This window comes from Pseudorasbora parva, chromosome 11, assembly GCF_024679245.1.
Source record: "Pseudorasbora parva isolate DD20220531a chromosome 11, ASM2467924v1, whole genome shotgun sequence".
Classification (NCBI taxonomy): Eukaryota; Metazoa; Chordata; class Actinopteri; order Cypriniformes; family Gobionidae; genus Pseudorasbora; species Pseudorasbora parva.
Genome location: NC_090182.1, coordinates 25,977,551 through 25,998,762, shown reverse-complemented (window position 1 = coordinate 25,998,762; position 21,212 = coordinate 25,977,551). Strand labels below are relative to the sequence as shown.

Here is a 21,212-nt window from a genome sequence, read left to right as displayed (position 1 = left end):
TATCGATTAAGATTAAGATATTCTGTATTGCATTAATTAAGTAAAAGCTTGTGCTGTTTTTAATAAAATATGTATTTCATCTTAGTGAAAGTTCCCACCCAATGGCTCTATAAGATGCTTTACTATTTCAACTAGGCCTACATTATTATGTTAAACCAAACTCTATCGACCCCGGTCGAGTACCTAAAATATCTAGGTGCAAAGGTAAACAGGCATTGTCTGATAACATATCAGACAAAATACCTTGCAACAACATTTACAGGTTTTATTTTTAACTTCAGAAACAGGACATGCAGCTAATTTTATATCAAAGTAAATAATCACAGGGCTTCTTTTCACCTTCAAACACCCCATGGTGAGTGGATGCACCACAGACTGTTTGTCTTTTTGATGTTACACATGAGGACACGCTCCCTGCGATGTATGGCAATAAATTGTCCATTCATGTGCTTCCATCTGTATATCACTTCAATTGCACACAATAAGATGATCAATCTGTAAGAACAGAGATTAAAAAGTCTTGAGTCAGAATACAGCACATTTGAATACAGTTTGTTACTGGTGAGGTATGTTAATGAGACGTGGTTTTCTTCCTTCAATATTGATTGGAGGATAATGTGATTATAAAGGCCACTGATAAAGCGGAGGGAGTTGTTAATGTTAAATACTACTTGTGATGAGGTCTGATGTCATTTATATTTAAGAATTCATTTTATTCTGCTTTATTTTATAATTAAATTATAATGTATTATTATTATGTAATTACATTGTAAATACCTGTATTTTTATTCAAATATATATAAGCTTATAATCTTTTTTAACAATAAGTAGGCCTACTTTTTTGAGGAAAATCGACATTTCTGGTGATGTTTTTTAGTTCGGCAGCAGAGATCTGATTTAAGTATTTCTTGAATCTACTACAAAAGTTATATTTGGCTATCAACTAATGCATTTTCTACCAAGTAGAACTGTGAGATGAAGTATTTTTAAATCTGGCACGAATGGGTAAATATGTCTGTTTATTATTATTTAGTATTATTTATGTAGCAGACTTTAGGAAATCGTGTGAGCATCTCTCTGACCACATGTCATAAGGATCATGTTTGTTTTTTCTCTCTCCTGTGCAATCAGGCCTCCTGAACTGATCACACATTTCCCTCAGGCCAGCACGGTGGCTAGATAAGACTCAGGCAGAAACAATTGCTGGAAGCCACGCACAGAGAGGAGTGGGCTTTTAAGACATCTTATTTTTGAATCTAGTGCAGTGAACACAATAAGAGACTTCACAACCGATTCTGTGTGCGCAGCTTGAGCTCTTTCCTTCAGCTCCACAATGACCTCCCCTGTTAAAACAAAAACCCCAGCATTATCATCAATGCATGTTTTCTTTGGGGTGAATGAGGTTCTAACTACCACAAGGCGATGAATATCATGCTTAAACAATGCTATTATACCATATGGTCCAAACCTTTCAACAGGAAGGGTTGAAATGTCTAAATATATAGCAGCATGCACGATTGAAAAGAGTAGTAATTCAGTCATCTGAAAGTGCTTATTTTTTAGACTTACATCTGTCCTTTAGGATATATTATGTATTATTTTAAGTCATCTGAAAGGATTACTTAAAGTGCTTATTTTTGAGAAGGATGTCTGTCCTTTAGGATATATTATTCACTCTTTTGCAAAGAGCAAACTGCTATCTACGATTTTACTAAATAGCTTTATTGTTAGCAATGACAAGCTTTGATTTACCACACCAATAAAGTTGCTTTAAATCTGAATCTGAAATACTTGAATCAGAGGTGAATTGTACATACTCGTGTGTGAGACACCACCTTGTGGTGATACAGCAGTATTACATATTGCGGGTCTCGCGCGCGTGTTTTGGCAAGTACCCCAGAGTGCAGTCTGGACGATGGGGCGGGGCGACACATTGGGGCGGGGCGACACGTGTCGCTCCGCCCACATGCAATTTCATTGGTTTACAATACAACAAATCTTATTGGCGTAGACTCTTCAAGCCTGCGCATGCGCATTCCTTAATGTGCGATTTTATGAATGAACCACACGGAATAGATTCATATTCTGTTTTAAATGAAACAAAACGCAAAAACGAGCGCTTGGTGACGGTACCTCCGGCATAATTAAGGCTAATAGAGCTGTTTAACATTTGGCTTCTTCATCAGGTTCGGTGGATCAGCACAAACCCGGATTTTACGCAAATGATAATTAATTATTAACTGTAGTATTGGACACCTCCGAACACAAACGGCTAATTTTAGTTTAAAGCATGATCAATCGTTTAAACGAGATTGTTGTCCAATTGTATAAAGTGCTAAAGCGGTATAAAGTCTTGCCCTGTTAATAAAATATGTGGGGCTATGTATGTCTAATTTATAGCTTTAAAGGTCCATATTTTATTGTAGGACTAAATAGCTAAGTGTCAACGGGTTAACATGTGACAAATTAGATATTAAAAATCCATTTATTTATCTACCCTCGCATTGTGCATGCTATAATCTGTGTACAAACGGGATGAAAATAATTTTCACTCCTGTAAATCTGTGCAACACTACCCGAGGACTTGCAGTACCAAGAAGAGAAGTGATAGAAACATTTATTGCAATACGCATTCGAGCACATAAATACCCACAAAGAAGTTACACCGTGTGGAATATTTTAATAATAGATTTTCATATATTAAAATTACCTAAATCAAAATAGATTGGCACCTTATTAATATTTTTTATTTCCTTTATGTGTGAATAAGTTTAGCTATACATATGTTAATACAATAATTTGCAATATATGTGCATATTTTAATTTCTAATATATGTTAATATTAGTTTTCTATATATGTAAATCTTTTGAATTATATATTAATGCAGCAGTTTAATATATTTTACATAAGTGTGCCTCCATATATGTAAATATTTTCATTTTATAAACATCATTAAATTTGTAATGAAAAAGTCAAAATTTCATATTTTCCAGATAATGCAAAAATGTTGACCCAATGGATAAAATCAAAATTTGTCTGCAGAGAACACATGCTAAACAATTTTTTATTGATTTTTATTGATGTTAACAAAAAGTAAAAGTACAGAGAGCATATGTAAACTTAACTGCACAAAAAATAAAATTTTGCAAATCCAGACACAAATAGACTTTAACTCAAAATACAAAGCTTTAATGTAAACTTGGATTTGCAATAGGCCAGTCTCTTTTCTTTAATAGAGGGTGTGCGCTGATGTCACTTTCCCATTGGGACACGACCCTCAGCTGGACTGAGTGGCAAAACATTCTGGAGCAGGGCTGACTTTAATAAGAGAAATCGCAGAAATGGGAGCAAAACAAGCTTCTTTTTTTCCTGAAATAAATTAAATGTATTTGGATTCAACAGTGATTATTACAACTCGCCAAAGAACCAGTGTTTGGCCAGGAATTGGACTTTCAGACATTTATATGTACCTGATTCCAATGCCGGGGAAATATATAAAGCAAAGCCTGTGAACACTTTATCTGCTAAACAAATACAATAAATACAGTTTAGGTAGCTCTAAATCCAGATGATTATATAATCGTCATATTACCCAGGCTTAAAAATTGTTAACGCAATAAGGCATTTCAGACATAACATCTGACTTGATGTGTGGTCATACTTGTAGTGGGGATTTATTGGTGAAATACAGAGTTCTGCACTGTACACATTTGCTTTCGAAGAAAAACTGGGTTTGTCTAATTACCCATCCACCTTTGTAGAACACAATGCTCATTACAATGGATATTTTTTAATAAACGCTAACAAAAATATAAATATTTAATTGGCGAGTTGTCAATACAGTATATGACCTAGTATATGATTTTAGCCCAAAATTTTACATATCTAACATAAAATGTTCTGATGTCTGGATTCAGGTTGTTTCTGCGAATAGCAGCAATTTATTTGTTTGTCTTTCTGTAGCTTTCGGAAGGTTGTACAAAGATTGCTCTGATTTATTGTTGAATGTGCAATCAACTGTATCTATTTGTACCTAACCCTTTCCCAGATGTGTTTTGGGTGTTGCGCTGTTTTTGCAGCATTCACGCTGAACACCAATCCTGCCACTCAGTGTTTTTGCCACTCAGTTGGTGTAATACAGTTACACGCCGTCTACTGGGACATCATGTGCATACTCTTATATTGGAACCTCAGTTCTACCAAACCGTTGCCTTCTCATGCCGTTCTATGGCAGCATCTGAAACAAGAAAGAAGATAACAAATGTTGGATTAGTCAGAGGCCACTTGAGGTAGTTGTGATTAAGTTATTTGTTGCATTCTGCAAGTTTCATAGCTTAAACATCCTCCTCATTATAAACAAAGCATTGATTTAATCCAAAAATGGATGTTGCAGGATCTGTAATTATATTAGCACAAGAGTGCTTCCAGAGCAAGACATCAATAAATACTATTTTGACAAAGAGAACTGATTGTCTCCTCTCCAACAATAAGCTGATGTGTTCTGGTTCAATGTGGCTGTTGTCGTGTCATCAAGGTGGATGATGCACATTAGTGGTGGAGGAGATTCCCCCCTTCCATATGTAAAGCACTTTGAGTACCCAGTAAAGCGCTATATAAATAACTATTAAAAAAAACATAACCCCAAACTTTTGAATGGTACTAGTGCATGTTTGAGATTTTACATACGTACCGGTACATAGGACCTCTGAGATTGGACCTGCAGTCCATCAGCATGGAATCATCTAGAAAAATAAAAATGAACAATTTGTCAAAGTGCCAAAAAAATATTGTTTAAAATGTCAGTTTTAAAAGAAAAAAAAATGCATGTTTAGGTTTACTAATTTAGTATTGTTCATTCAGTGTCACTGTACATACTGTTTGACATTTGGATGTCAAAGCCGTCTTAAAATGAGTAATAAGATATATAGATCATTTTCATAAGAAATTTACAGATGCAAAGTGATACAGGTAAATGTTGTGAAAAAAAATTATATTAACTTATTTAATTAGCTTTTTCAGATCACCACCTGTATTTCTGTAAGGCTAAAGCTTATAGTTTATGGATAGATGCTATATAAATGCTACATGTACAGCATTATCTACTGTGTTTGTGTACAAACTGTATTCGTAGTTTAGTGGCTTTCAATAATGCACATTCCTATTATTAAATGTATTAAAGCTTTCCTTTGTTGTAGAGGGTTTTTTTCTGTCGCCCCTGAAATCACAGAACATTTGATCCATATTTGTTTACCATGAGAGACCAGAACAGGTTTCAACTACTTATTGCTATCATCCATTGATAAATTTATCAGCAAAACCTTTCATAACTATCAAAACCTCTCATCTAAACATAAAATGTGATTAAACGTTCAAAAACAATAGTTAGCCAAAATTACCTCTTTTAAAAAATGTTAGTTCTGTTTTGCATATCTACTTCTTCAAAGACACTAACGTTACATTTCTATCAAGTAAATATAACATAGAATCGTTTCAATTAAAGTTAAGAAAAGTGTCAGGAACAGTAATGTGTATTACTTGTGTGATTTTATGGACTAAACTCACCTTAAAAGCGGCGAAAACAACAGCGAGAGCCGAAGTTTTACTGCATGTTTGTCGTTTCCCCACACAGATGCAGGTGGCTCGTAGGTAGATCATTTCTAAAGACGTACATAAAGGAATGCGCATGCTCAAGCCGCAAGCGTCTACGCCAATAAGATTAGCTATATTATAAACCAATGAAATTGGGTGTAGGCGGAGCGACACGTGTCGCCCCGCCTTAATGTGTCGCCCCGCCCCATCGTCCAGACTGCACTCTGGGGTTACTCTGTTTTGGCGGTGGACGGTCGCGAGAGGCGCTTAATTTTGTCAGTCACACAGCAACTATACAAAATATATTCGATCGTTATTCGACTTGTGTATTAAAATACACAAAACTGACCGTGATATGGAGGTGTTTGCAGTCGATGTAAAAAGTAAGAATAGCTTATATTTTGCAGTAATAGGAAGATGTTAGTTAGCCTAACGTTATCTACGTCAGGGATGAGCTATTATGCAGGTTTATAAAATAATAAATCTCTTATTGATATGTTTAGTCATGTTAGTGTACTTTGTTTGAATTATTTCAGCTTACCTTCTCACGAACTGATTTAGTATGTGAAGCTGGTTCGTGTTAAAATTGACTCGGTGTCTTTCACAGACCTGTCAGAGAAACTTCTCCACAGACAGAATGATTCAAATTCAGATGAGATGATTGAGGCGCTCTTTAATGAAATTTTAACTCTAGATGGAGAAGCAAAACTACAGGACTCACAGGTTTGCAAAGCCAACCTAATTTGAAATCTACGGAAACCCTTAGAGATCATGTGTTATTGTTATTGTCTTGTTTTGTATGTCCACTATTATGTCTTAATTTTCTCGACCTAGCATTTTTCTTTTTATGTTAGCAAATAGCTTCTGTAGAAATCTGATAATTATGCTTATATATTTAATTTTATATATATTAATTGTATATATATATATATATATATATATATATATATATATATATATATATATATATATATATATAGTACGTTTTTTTCTCTTTTTGATGTATGTTTATGATGATGATACATCTTTATTTGTAGTTGGGGGAAATCGCCATACAGTTGTGGAACTGGGCGGTGACCAAACGTGTTGGCTCAACTATTACAGAAGAGCAAAAGGCCAAAGGTCTGTCTATTAGTAGTCTGTCTTTCTTTCTAATGTATCTGGGTGTCAATCAGTCTGTCTGTCTGTTTCTGTCATTAAGTATTTATCTCCTAACATACAAACACAACAAACGTTTAAAGTGTATTCCCAGATGTTTTCACAGCCAATTATTTAATTCACAGTGCGTCATGTGGCATGCAGACTTCATTATTCATGCGGGCCTGATAACCCATCAGAGAATATTGTTCGCAGGCAGATACTGGTTAGTCACTCACTATCTCCAGCAGTTTTATTTATATAGTTCATACTAATTTAAGACAGTGATGAAGGGTTCATGTCAAGACATTGTAGATATGTTAATTTCCATCTTTTGTGCATGTTCCTTCCATATTATTGTATATGTATATCACCAAAACTCTGAATTCATCACCAAACTGAAATCTCTGTTCCTTAGATGGCCAGCAAAACAGGGAGAACATGGCTTGATTGTAAACAACCCAAACTTGCAGATTTTTTTTTGAGCATGGCTGTCAATGTACGTATGATGGCAAAGAAAAAAATAGGCATTACATGTATGCCAAAAATATACTCAAATTGGATATTGGAACATTAAAAATACCCAAAAAATTCAAATTCATAGTGATTCTAAGAACAAGAAACAAAGAATATGCTACTTTTACAGAGCCTGGAGACTCTTTACAGCAGACTTACTTCCCATGGAGATTGTGCAGAAGATATAAACACACCAAAGGGAGACATAGAGAAAGACTTGCTGCGTGTTCTGTCTTATCAAGCTGAATCTGTGAGCTAAGATTGCTTAGCATTTGCAGTTACTATGAAGCCTAAAATGAATGTCTAGGTTTAGGGCATTTTTTCTTTATAATTTACACAAATATGTTTACCTTTTTTTTCTTTTTTCCCCTCAAATTTAAGTGATCTTGTGTGTATTCTGTATAGGCAGTTTCTCAAGAGCAACATCAGGAGGCAGTGTCATGCATTCAGCGATGTAAAGAAATGCTTCTCCGTCTCCCTAAAGAGGTAGATCAGAATGTTTAGTGGTTAATTCTGATTTAAGAGAGAGATTTAGAAAATGCAGACTATAAAAACAAAATAAAAACACTTGTGAAATCTCCTTTAGACTGGCTATCTCTCTCTCATCTGTTACAACTTTGGGGTCAACACTTACAGTCAGGGAAAGCATGAAGAGAGCACATTTTGGCTTAGGTAGAGATTTCTAATATACATTATCGTTCAAAAGTTTGGGATTGGTATGATTTTTTTTATATTTTGGAAAGAAATGCAGTATAAATATTATCAAAAAATACAGTGAAAACGGAGTAATATTGATGTGATGGCAAGCCAAAATTTTCAGCGGCCAGACTTCAGTGTCACATGATCCTTCAGAAATCATACTTAAATGCTGATTTGGTGATCAAAAAGCATTTCTTCTTATTATCAGTGTTAAAAATGGTTGTGTTGCTTAATATTTTTGTGGAAACTGATGCATTGTTTTTGATCAATAGATGTCAGCAGAAATAGAAATCTGTACTGTCACATGATCAATTTAATGCATCCTTTCTGAAAGTAAAAGTATTAATTACTTTCACACAAAAAATCTTACTGACCCCAAACTTTTATAATACTACAATATAATTAGTATTCATGTCATTGAAGTAGTAGTACTTAAATATTGTTAACCTGTTAACAATATATACTTATTCTGTATTTCAGCCAAAGTTATGATATAGGCAAGATGAATGTGAAATACTCACCAGGATCAGAGATGCAAGTAAGAAATATTAGTTAAAACTAGAAAAATCGATTAATCGCATCCAAAATAAAAGTTTGTGTTTACATTATATATATGTGTGTACTGTGTATAATTATATATTATATAGACAGTTATAGGTATAGTTATAGGATATATATATAGGTTACCCATAATAATTATACATAGTATACACACATATATTATGTAAACACAAACTTTTATTTTGGTGTGATTAATCACGAATAATAGATTGCACAACACTAGTGAAAACCAATCTACACTGCGGTCAAAATATCCACTAATGTAAATGTTGAATTTAGAATCATATTTACTCATTATTAATATCATTATATATTTCAGTATTGTAAATTGAGTTTAAAAATGTTTAACTCACCAACTCATTCCCACATTCACAAACATCCACAGTTAATTAATGTCCAGATCCTATAACTGTGGTTATTTCAATATTCAAATTGAAATTTTCATTTTGGTCTTTTTTTGTATTAACGGAACGCATTGTAATCTTATTTTCCATTCCTCCAGGCCAAAGTCTTGAGACTACTTGCAACAGTTTATTTGGAGTGGGACTGTCAGAAGTACACGGACAAAGCTATTCATGCTGTGAGCTTGGCTAATAAGGTAAAGCATTCCTAGTGCATGCCTAGTTCAAAGTAGACAACATTCGGCCATAATGTTTTTACATTTAGCCTGTTCATTTTTATTTTCAGGAGCATATGCAGTTGTCAGGCCTCTACCTGAAGATCCGCATCTTAGTGAAAAGCTGTAGCCCGGATGATGCAGTAAAATCTGGTGAGCCTGGTTACTCTGTTGAAATCAGTTTGTGGATATTATTTTTTTCCACCCCACAAATGTTTCCCTTCCTTTCCCATGTCCCATCAGGGCTGTCGGAGCTACTGGACTGTGAGGTTCCACTGGAAGTGTGCTTGAGCACAGTAAAATTGCTTGTGGACAAAAAGAGGTATGATCTCTCATCTTTCTAAACTAGCACCAAAAAGTCAAAGGCCAGGCATTACTTGAACATGTTGCTGTTTTAGGGAGGCTCTGGCCTTTGACTTCCTAAAGAGGGTGTGTCAGCACTTTGAGTCGTCTCCTGAACTGGGCTCTGCTCTGCTCATGCATATAGAGCTGCTGCTGCAGCGGGACAAAGAGCTTCTGGCCAAGCAGAAGATCGAGGATGCAATCACTGGTGCTCAAAACTCATTCTTTTGTTACCCAGTCAAGTAACTGAGTAGTTTTCATTCTATGTTTTTCACCAGTATTGTGTTTCATGTTGTTATGTTAAACAGTCCTTACTGTTACATGTTCATGTTTTCTAGGACATTACACTGGAAAACAACTAGCACCACAGACTCTATCATCGCTCCACCTTCTGATGTGGGATAGAGCTTCCAAAAACTTTGAAGTATTACATGGTTTTACATGTTTAATATGTAAACCTACCCTCTCCCTGTGCAGTTCTTTATTTACTTTTGCTTTATTAAAATGGGATTTTGTATTTAATAAATACTTTAAAATAACAACCAATCAGAATGCTATTATGTCCATTTAAAAAAATGTTTACCATACAGTAACATTGAAGTCTCTTATGCTCACCAAGGCTGCATTTCTTGTTATTATCAATGACGAAAACTGCTTAATTTTTTGCTGCTTAATATTTTTGTAGAAGCCAGTCTTACAGAATCCAAACTTTTTTGGTAGCATGCATAAAAAGATTTTTTCCAACAATTAGTATAAACTGAATTTTATACTGAAGAAAACTTGAATGTGCAAGGCTTCCAGTGTCATTTGCTTGCAGTTATATTACCTGTACAAAAATAGTCCAATATGCTGCTTTATATCACAAACTGGTATTATCATATATATTTAATTTCAGAGCACAAGTAGTTTTTACTGCATTTACTGCTTTTGTTGTTCTTATAGTTAGCAGCTAATGAATCCGATGGTTCCACCGTGAATCAAGTAGTTGTGAGTTCTGTGAGACAGCTGTTATGTTTGTTGTCTTCTTCTATAGGCCAAGAACTATTCTGAAGCTCTGGAGTGGTATAACTACTCACTGAGTTTCTACAAATCTGGTGAGTTGGATCAAAACCTCGCTAAACTGCAAAGAAACCGATCCTCCTGTTTCCTGCACCTGCAACAACTTGACAAGGTAGTGTGCAAAATAATTAGTGACATCTCATTAAAGGCACACAAGTTCGTGAACAGTTCTTTTACTACATGTTTGTTGTAAAATTTCTTTTTTTTTTGAAGGCCAAAGAGGCTGTAGATGAGGCAGCAAGGATTAATCCAAACAACATTTTCACACAGTTCAACATATACAAAATCGCTGTCCTGATGAACAATGCAGAGAAAGGTAATGGAGATGATGAAAAGTAACACGTCTCTGTGTCTCACTGTAAAATAGTCAAATCATCATGCAAACACTAAAAATATCCAGGAGTTTCCGGGCATGGAAAGGTCATGTCATTTAATTGGTTAATTGATCTGGTACATACTGACCTTTGTACATGTGTAGAATACCTGTTTTTGTTGTTGTTTTTAATTTGTACAATAATATATATAACAATTTAAATATATGAACTCCAATGACTGGGACCTTGCATACACACTACTACCCATTTTTTTTATTTTAAACAAATACTGCTCTTTTGAATTTTCTATTCAAAGAATTATGAAATATCATGGTTTCAAACAAATGTGAAGCTGTTTTCAACATTGATAATATTAATACATGTTTCTTGATTAACAAATCATAATATTTGAATGATTTCTGAAGGATAATGTGACACTAATGCCTGTCTGTAATGTGTGAATAAGCCGCTGTGGCTCTGAGAGAGATTGGCGCTCTGGCTCAGACTCCAGTCTGCAATGAGGACGGACTGCTAGTGACCGAGAACGCTGCAGCAAACCTCCTCAGCCTGGCAGCGCATGTCGCCCTCGAGGTGGGTTATACCAGATGCGTGCAACTTTTCTCTCATTAATCCTGTATATTCATCCAAAACACTGGTTCAAGACAGCAGTCACTGTATTTTGGGAGGTACTTGAACAGTGATTTTTCACCACAGCATGAGCAACAGGAAACAGCCATCAAAGCCCTAGAGAGTGTGTGTGAACACTCGCAAGATGTTGCGCAAATCATCACTGCCTTGAGGTCAGTCACACATTCACTGTGAGCTTGTATCAATGAGCAGAACTGTTGAGAAACATCATTTCTTTATCTTTTTGTTCCCTAGGTGTTTAGTGCGACTTGTTCTTTCAACAATGGAAAACATCAGTGAGGAAAACAGGTTAGCAGATCAATGGTGCAGAATTCTGACATTCAGCAAAATCTGCGTCTCTATGTCACACTCTTATCTGTCATTAAAACAGGAATGCCAACTTGGATACCCTCTTGTCGTACCTAAAGACAGGTACATTTAACCCTAATATTTCCTTACACTCTGTTATTTTTCTCTGCTTTGATTTATGCATATTGTGTTTACAGCTCTTCAGAAAGTATCACAAACCAGCCATAATCAAGGCCAGGGAGCAGAAGAGGCCAACTGGTTTAGGAGAATCGGTGCTTATTCTGAAACTTCCATCTGTTGAGACACATTTACCTATTTGGTGGTTCTGTTTGATTGGTTGTGTATGTGTTGTCTTTATAAATCTCAGCGTGGAACTCAGCCTTGCAGTGTGAGCATAGTCCTTTGAGGATGAGGGATTTCTTTCTTCTCTCCTTCCAGGTAAGTTCAAGTACAGTTTCTCTTAGAAGACGAATCCACATGCTGATGCTGCAGCTTTAGTTGGTTGTAGTTAAAGTGAGATGTCTGCTGTGCTTTCTGGCTGGGCAGCTGTCACAGCTGTGCGCCCCAGACCGAGCTGTGTTGATGGGGCAGAAGACGTGTCTGCTGATGGCTGCTGCCGCCTCGCTGGAGATCTGCAGGAGCTCTGATCACACCGAGCAGCAGGTGGATCGCACATTCATTTTTAGCAGTTCATCATTTTTACCTGACTAAACATTAACCAGTAGGTAAGATGCTTTTTAAGGACATGATGGAGAATGAAGTATGCAACTTAGCACCACACAAATTCAGAATATGGACCTTAATGTTTGTTGTAAGTTGTATGTTTAAAATCATATTGAGGGTTTGGAAGTTTCTAAGTGAAATTCCTCTTTGATAGGCATTTTCTTTTTTTTAAAAGTAGTTTAACTTTAAAATGAAAATTAGCCCATGATTTTCTCAACCTCAAGCCATCCTAGGTGTAGTTATATTCATAAATATCCTGAAGCTTCCAAGCTTTATAATGGCAGTGATGAGATCCATTGATTGGAAGCTCAAAAAAGCACATCAATCCATAATAAATATATTTTCTTACAAAACCCCATTGATTCACTTCAGAAGGGCTTTATTAACCCATCAAAGGTGTGGAGTACATTTATTATGGATGGATGTGCTTTTTTGAGTTTTAAACTCAATGGACCCTGTCACTGCCATTGTAAAGCATGGAAACGTCAGGATATATATATATATATATATAGTGAAGAAAATAAGTATTTGAACACCCTGCTATTTTGCAAGTTCTCCCACTTGCAAAATAGCAAACCATGGAGGGGTCTGAAATTGTCATCATAGATGCATGTCCACTGTGAGAGACATAATCTGAAAAAAAATCCAGAAATCACAATGTATGATTTTTTAACTATTTATTTATATGATACAGCTGCAAATAAGTATTTGAACACATGAGAAAATCAATGTTAATATTTGGTACAGTAGCCTTTGTTTGCAATTACAGAGGTCAAACGTTTCCTGTAGTTTTTCACCAGGTTTGCACACACTGCAGGAGGGATTTTGGCCCACTCCTCTACACAGATCTTTGAGTTTGAGAGTTTGAGCTCCCTCCAAAGATTCTCTGTTGGGGTTTGGTTTTGGAGAATGGCTAGGCCACGGCAGAACCTTGATATGCTTCTTACAGAGCCACTCCTTGGTTATCCTGGCTGTGTACTTTGGCCCCGGTCATCCTCTTCTTAATACAGTGCAGTCCAATGTGCAGAAAAACACCCCCAAAGCATGATGCTGTCACCCACATGCTTTACAGTAGGGATGGTGTTCTTGGCTTGGTACTCATCATTCCTCTTCCTCCAAACACGTTTAGTTGAATTATGACCAAAAAGTTATATTGTGGTCTCTGGACTTTCTCCCATGACTCCTCTGGATCATCCAAATGGTCATAGACGGGCCTGGACATGTGCTGGTTTAAGCAGGGGAACCTTCCGTGCCATGCATGATTTCAAACCATGACGGCTTAGTGTTTCACCAACAGTAACCTTGGAAACGGTGGTCCCATCTTTTTTCAGGTCATTGACCAGCTCTTCCCGTGTGGTTCTGGGCTGATTTCTCACCTTTCTTAGGATCATTGAGACTCCACGAAGTGAGATCTTGCATGGAGCTCCAGTCCGAGGGAGATTGACAGTCATGTGTAGCTTCTTCCATTTTCGAATGATTGCTCCAACAGTGAACCTTTTTTCACCAAGCTGCTTGGCAATTTCCCCGTAGCCCTCTCCAGCCTTGTGGAGGTGTACAATTTTGTCTCTAGTGTCTTTGGACAGCTCTTTGGTCTTGGCCATGTTAGTTTGTTGGATTCTTACTGATTGTATGGGGTGGACAGGTGTCTTTATGCAGCTAACATCCTCAAACAGGTAAATGAAGTGGAGGCGGACATTTTAAAACCAGACTAAGAGGTCTAAAAGCTGCAACATTTCTAAAGGCATGCAACAAGAACAGAGAAAAAAGTTCTCGCTCCCAGGGCTGCGAAAACAAAATGACGTCATTTTGTTCTCCCAGCCCAAGTTTTGGGAGTTCTCGCAGCTTGTTCTCAACACATCGGCTGAGCAGAACTTTTTTCTTGCAGGTGTCCGAGAACTATTGTCTGATTGGTCATACATTTAAAGTGGGTTAATGCGGAGAAACGCAGATGATCGGCACCTGCTTTTCTCGTGAATTATGAATGCAATGGCCAGAATGAACTTTGTTCTTGTTCTTGCCGCTTCGAGAAAACGAACAAATGTCTTTGATCTTGCAGAGTATGTTCCAAGCTTAAGAGGGTCAGAATTCTAGCTGACAGACAGGTGTTCAAATACTTATTTACAGCTGTATCATACAAATAAATAGTTAAAAAATCATACATTGTGATTTCTGGATTTCTTTTTCAGATTATGTCTCTCACAGTGGACATGCATCTACGTTGACAATTTCAGACCCCTCCATGGTTTCTAAGTGGGAGAACTTGCAAAATAGCAGGGTGTTCAAATACTTATTTTCCTCACTATATATATATATATTTATATTTTTTGCCATTATTTTTGGATCGGGAAAGGTCCACGTGCCGGGACTCGAACTCAGGATGCCGGAAGGGCAAATGCACTATATGTATTTGCCATCAAGGCGTTTACTATTTTTTATTCTTTTATTGTTGTACTCATTTTTCTAGACTAACAAGGATCATAAGAATTTTTGTTACTTTCAATTTTCAATTTGCGTGCTGCCCACAAGATTATTGTTGCCAACAGGATACTTACTAATATAACTCTGATGGTGGTAAAGCACAAAGTCATATACACCTAGGATGGCTTGAAGGTAAATCATTGGGAAATTTTCATTTAAAGTGAACTACTCCTTCAAGCTACTAACCCTTGACTAGGGTTACACATTGTCCACAACAATATTCAGAGGACATAGTTCCTATAAATAAAATGTAAGGTTGACGGAAGTTTTCGGACCTGAATATACTTCAAGGTTTCCACTCTCTTTAACCAGTGAATTTTCCAGTTGTTTATGAGATTTAGGATTTAGGATTAGGATTTTTTTTTAAATATTTTTTTTTACTCACAGTATCTACCCAGTGGATTTATTCATTTATATGATTTTTTTAAATTAGGCTAACAGTTATATCCTTTTATCTGATCCTTCTAAGAAAATACGTTTTCAAGAAAAATATATTTTAATAGCTGATTTTAATGTTTACTTTTCTATTACTTCATAAATCGTGGGGCCCCTTGGTTAGAAAGGTTTAAACCACTTCTCCATATGTTCTCCGATTTTTACCAATACTAACCAGCAGAGGGCGCAGTGTATAATATCTGCTGTGCTTCCAGACTGAGCTGCTGACCCAGACTCTAGAGCACATCCAGCTCTGTAAAGAGATCTGGACGACCATGAAGGCATCAGGTGTCACATTTACTATTTTTATTCTTTTACAAATGCTGTACCCATTTTTCCAGAATAACAAATATCGTAAGAATTTTGGTACTTTCTTTCTTCAATTAGGTACTTCCCCTCAAGACAAAACAGACACATTATTGCTGCTCTATGAGTTTGAAGCCCGGGCCAAATTAAACGATGCCAAGCTTGAATCTGTGCTCGAGTCAGTTTTGGAACTGGATCACATTGAGACCAAGCTGTTAGAAATGATCGCAGGTCAGCTTCTCGAACCATAACCACCCCCTTTTTTAAATAATTACATATTTAAATAACTTATGGGTGGTGAAATTCTGACTGCATGTAAAATACCTTCCAAAAGTTTGGGGTCAGTAAAAATTAGTTTTTAAAGAAATTAATACTTGTATTCAGCAAGGATACATTAAATTGATACAAACTTTTATTATGATACAAAATATTTTTCTATTTCAAATAAATGCGGTTCTTTCAAACTTTCTATTCATCAAAGAATCCTGAAAAAATGCATCGCAGTTTCCACAAAAATATGAAGCAGCACAACTGTTTTCAACATTGATAATAATACAAAATGTTTCTTGAGCATCAAATCAGCATATTTGAATGATTTCTGAGGGATCATGTGACACTGAAGACTGGAGTAATGATGCTGAAAAATCAGCTTTCCCATCACAGGAATAAATTGCATTTTAAAATATATTCTAATAGAAAACAGTAATTTTAATTTGTAATAACATTTTCACAAAATTACTGATTTTCACTGCGTTGTGATCAAATAAATGCAACCTCGTGAGCAGAAGAGACTTCTTTAAAAAACATTCCAAAAAATTTCCGACCCCAAACTATGGAACGGTGGAGAACAAAAAGACAATGCAAGCTCTGATGGTCCTGTACTTTATCTGCAGTCCTGGCTATGGAACCACCAGCCCATTTCCCTGTCCTGTGTAAGAAGGCACTGAGGATCGCCCTGTCTCTACACAGAAAACAACCACAGGTCGACCTCACACGCTGCAGGTCAGACTAGCCGAGCGTTTGTTACTTACACAATTATGTTATCACACTGCTAGATAACAAAAGACATCAAATGGTTCTTCATGTGACACACCTAATACATATCTGTGTCTTTGTTACAGTAACTGTTTACACAGCCTGATTCAGCTGACCCTGCCGAGCGGTGTGTCTGAGGTGCAGCCCTGCGTGTTGGAGGAAGTGTGGAGCTACTATGAGCAAGCTCTTTCCATCATAGCCACCGCAGTGAGTCGTTACGTTGACTCAGCAGCCGTCACATACGACCCGCTGCAGCTCAACCCTGCAATTATCCCCATCTTTGAAAGAATCTCCTGTTTCTGTCAATGGGTTCTTAGTTATGCCTCAGTTAGCAGATGCTCCATTCACCAGGCTCTTCCTGTCAATTTGGATGCTAATTTGAAAATCTCGCCTGTATCCTTTATCTTGGACTAGTGATGCAGAAAACTTGTAAAGCATCAGAGTGCAATTCTAAATTTGTGACCTTCACGACACCAATATAAGATTGCATTATATAATTTGCTGCTATTATTATAGCGTTTAAACTGAAATATCTGATTTGTCCATTTGAACCGTCACAATCAGACCACTTCTCTTCTCACACAGCCAGAGGACTTTCCAGAGCTGGAGATCCTGTGGCTGCTGACCCGAGCGTGGAATACGGGAATCCTGCTGTACAGTCTGGCCCAATACCCAGAGGCAGAGAGGTGGTGCGGGCTGGGAATGAGCTTCCTGCGGCACCTGGGCTCTCTGCAGGACAGCTATCAGACTCAGGTAACGCATGAGGAGGCCGTTCTACAGCTGTTTGAGCGCTTGAACCTAGGTGACGGATGTCATTTTCATACTCTTCTTGCCTCAAGTCATGTGTGCAAGTTGGGGTTTTTTCATCACCTTAAATTGAGGTTTAATTAGGGCAGTAGGGGTAGTTAAATCAGCATATAGGGGGGTTTAGTTCAGCTAGTAGTTTAAACGTGTCATTTGGCAATAATTGATTCAGCATCTGAGTTCCAGGAATTCACAAGATAATATTCATTAAAAACCTTTTGTTCATGTTGTTTGGTGAAAGAAAACACAGCAAGGTGTGAATAAAATACATGAAATGTGACTCCCCAGATGGCGGGTCTGTACAGTGAGGTGTTGGACAGGCTGGATAAAGCAAAGAAGAATCTCATTATTGAGGAATGAACGATGGCAGCTTCAATCGCAGATGGACATCTCAGGTCTAACGGCACGTGTTTAATATGTAGTGTGAATTTCTGTGCCTGATTTGACAAGCTAAGAGATGTACGATGCATCTGATGGTTTGTTCGTTCCGTTATGAAACGGTTCAAAAAATAGAATAGAATCTTGTATTCATTTAATCTGAAATATTTGTCTTTTGGGCAGTATTATTTTATTACCTGTAATTTGGTTATCTGTTTGAGCTGTTCTTGGTTGACTAGTTCAAGTCAAGACATCTGCATTGTGATACAAAAACAAATAAAAATGCATGCATTGAAATCGTAACAGAGTCACATAGTTTATTTCCAAACAAATAAACTCTTGTCCAGTCCAAAAAAGAAATAAAACGAAACAAAACGAAAAAGAAAAAAAAAATGTTTTTAATAATTGGTAGGACTGTGTTCCCTCCTGACCAGGATATAAAAGAGCGGTGTCCTTTTCCTTGTGTCCTGATAGGTTGAACCACCTGTAATCATGGGGAGGACACTACTGTACAATCAAAGGGTTCATATTTGCAAGCACTTACTGCACAGGTGTGCTGTCACATCAAAAACTCATCACTCAAAAAGACAAACCAGACCCCTTCCCTCCCCATTTCACGCTCATGCCTTCCGGAGCAGAGACCCTCATTAGTGCGCCAGAGCTGCTCTGATTCAATCCACTTCATTAGAAATATAGTACAATGAATTAAAATTCTTTGGGCTTCACCAACACGGCTGACCAGCGTCAGCCGCTTTTCTGCTAGTCGTCTGCTAGGACCAGATCTACGCTAAATGAGTAATTTATGCTCCTGGTTTACTTTAATATCACTCTATGGGTTGCTGTCCGCATGTCTTAATATATATATATCAATATATATATATATATATATTTTACATTTGTTTTTCATCTATACACTCAGACAAGTTCCACAAGATATCACAAGTAGACAGGCCGTATTGTAGGGAAGCTGGTTCCCGACTCACTAAAAAAAATGTTCTGATAGGCAGCTGTAGATATTTTTTTTTTCTAGAGAAATACCAACATTACGGCACATTTGTATGGAAATTAATCTCAGAATAAATTCAAAGTTTACTTACCTGACATTTGTGATTTATAAAACATGTTTGTCCCAGTTGTATCACACATGCATGAAGCACAAGTGAGGGGGGATATTTACACTTTACAGCTATCATACCCAATAAAACAGTCTGTAAGCAGTTTATAAATGGCTCTGTTCCCTTCGATTATTCCCTGAACTCTGGTTTTGACACAGGTATGACAGCTGGCAGGTGAGCACACCCGTTTAAAAAAAAATGAGTGGGCCCAGGAACATCCCTCGCTTTCCGCGGGATCCAGCCTTCTCGATATAAAAAGAAAGAATCGCCTTCTCTCGAGGGAGTGAAGAGATCGAAGGAAGTACTGTACTTCTGTATCCTTGAGCACGGTCCCATTCCATCACGATCCCGTTCTCTCTGGCTGAACCCAAGGGCAACCACAGACATAGTGCTTACAAAGTATTTCAAATAAAAAAAGGACTAAATATTTAGAATACACAGGTATAATATATCACCATGTCTGGGTGTTCAGTTAGAGAAGAGGAAATCATCCCTTTGAGTTCATACTTGCCCTAGTCGATCACAACATGATTGCGGCCCCTTTGTCGTCTTAAAAAACAAAAAAAACAAATTGTTATCCATCAGATTCCTGAGCTCGCCAAGCTCGCCCCAGCACAACACAAGGCTCAACACAGTGGAGTAAACATCAGCCCGGAAATAAAGAAGAAAAAAAAATAGTTTAAAAGCTGTCATAGCAAAGAACAGATTTAATCAAACCATCGTCGAGTTCTGGGGAAAACGGTCAACTTCAGGCTCCACTAACGCTTTAATATCAAGAAGGACATCCAATACAATTATTGTCTTGATTCTACCCGTTTTAAGGCTGCGATCCAGGGCAGCTAACAGGACAGTACCTTGTTACCGTTCAGTCTGAAGAGAATATAGTCATGGAAGGCAGAGGAAGTGCAAGTGGGCTGTCTGCTTTTCAACAACTCCAATGGCGGCCAAAATTGGATTTCGCTTAAGACAAAAGAAGATTTGCAAACAAGGATTTCACAGAGGTAAGACACTTAAGTCTATTGCACTCACAAGTTAGGCCTCCAATAGGATGATGGGAAACTCACAAATAGCACTAAAATCGAGTCTCCCGCTAAGCACTGATAGGTTGAATGGTGTCATTCCCCCCACGATTGACAGGAATTTTACAGAAGCGTTTATTCATCATAAGGCAGTTTGGTGCTCTGCAGAGAGCCCAGTTACACCTCTCTACCCCCATCTTTAATACAGAGCAGCAGAAACCACAAGAAAGAAACAACACAAAAACCCAAAGACAAGTAAATGAAATCTAACAGCCCTCCAAGTAGACAATTCTAGTGAAGTGTAAAATGTACCGTATCATTTTGTATTATATAATAAAATCTCTCCGTAGGATTTTTATTTTCCATTTGATGTCGGTAATATAAATGTATAGACTCAAACCCCATTTTCCATTTTGTTCTGTCTCCGACTGTGTCACCATACAAATGGCCAGACAGCCGATCGAATAAAGCGAGCTGGTTTGTGAGTACTGAAGATCGCCGTCAGTTTTGAAGTTTCTCCGCTTACAAACATGAGCAGTGACGGTACCATCAGCAGGCTTGATCTGTATCTAGTCCTTGTAGAAAACCTCGCACTGCATCCGCGAACGTCTTTTTCAATGAAACCGAATGAACATTTACAAGGTTTCCGCTCGTGTCGCCATCTCCGACTCCCCGGATCCCCATTCTCGCTGCGTTAAGACACTCATCATCATCATCATCAAGTCCGTCCATCCGAAACTCATGAAAGGATTCGCTCAGGTTTCCCTTTGTTGTTTTACATGACAAAAAATTTCTTTAGGAATGGCATTTCCAATCTCGAATGGAATTGCTGAGAAACTCATGCAGGGGTGTGCACAGTCACAGTAATGATGATAAGACGTTTTTCATTTGAGGGTAACATAATGGTGACACTAAAACTTGATATGAAACATATCAGTGAAAGGGAAGGAAAGGTGTTGGGTGGAAGTGGGTGTAGGGGGTCAGGCGGGGGGGGCTCCATGGAGTCGGCGAGCTCAGAGCTTCTCTGCGGATGGGATCCAGATGTAAGGGCCTGACTGCTCCTCTATGATCAGCTTGATTTTATTATAGATCTCATCTAGTGAGTCACCCTGGACTATGGCTGTAGAGAGACAGAGAAAGAGCAATAAT

General features: G+C 37.4%; 2 protein-coding genes and 1 long non-coding RNA gene across 18 annotated transcripts in view; 1 reads left to right on the top strand and 2 right to left on the bottom strand.

Moving 5' to 3' along the window:
• Window positions 1-1,865: 1,865 nt before the first annotated feature.
• tex11 (testis expressed 11) lies at window positions 1,866-19,734 on the top strand. Its single transcript, XM_067457589.1, has 30 exons — window positions 1,866-1,889; window positions 5,836-5,973; window positions 6,198-6,313; window positions 6,628-6,712; window positions 6,874-6,953; window positions 7,146-7,226; window positions 7,374-7,493; window positions 7,649-7,729; window positions 7,830-7,915; window positions 8,423-8,480; window positions 9,006-9,101; window positions 9,191-9,272; window positions 9,363-9,441; window positions 9,518-9,669; window positions 9,800-9,885; window positions 10,495-10,632; window positions 10,734-10,836; window positions 11,301-11,425; window positions 11,549-11,634; window positions 11,717-11,770; window positions 11,853-11,893; window positions 11,968-12,042; window positions 12,138-12,208; window positions 12,317-12,433; window positions 15,622-15,694; window positions 15,794-15,943; window positions 16,606-16,714; window positions 16,834-16,954; window positions 17,333-17,500; window positions 17,840-19,734. Exons 2-30 carry the CDS (start codon window positions 5,946-5,948, stop codon window positions 17,909-17,911), a joined length of 2,733 nt encoding a protein of 910 aa, XP_067313690.1. The 5' UTR covers window positions 1,866-1,889; window positions 5,836-5,945; the 3' UTR covers window positions 17,912-19,734.
• On the bottom strand, window positions 3,095-5,767 carry LOC137092310 (uncharacterized). Its single transcript, XR_010908212.1, has 3 exons — window positions 5,564-5,767; window positions 4,692-4,743; window positions 3,095-4,238 (listed from the first exon to the last, which is right to left on the bottom strand). It is a non-coding gene; the product is annotated as an uncharacterized lncRNA (long non-coding RNA).
• dlg3 (discs, large homolog 3 (Drosophila)) overlaps window positions 19,720-21,212 on the bottom strand; it is a 134,831-nt gene continuing 133,338 nt past the window's right edge. For all 16 annotated transcript variants that reach the window (XM_067457581.1, XM_067457572.1, XM_067457573.1 and 13 more), the window contains one exon: window positions 19,720-21,183. In XM_067457581.1, coding sequence (XP_067313682.1) covers window positions 21,077-21,183 — 107 coding nt within the window. In that variant the 3' untranslated portion in view covers window positions 19,720-21,076. The remainder of the gene's footprint in view (window positions 21,184-21,212) is intronic.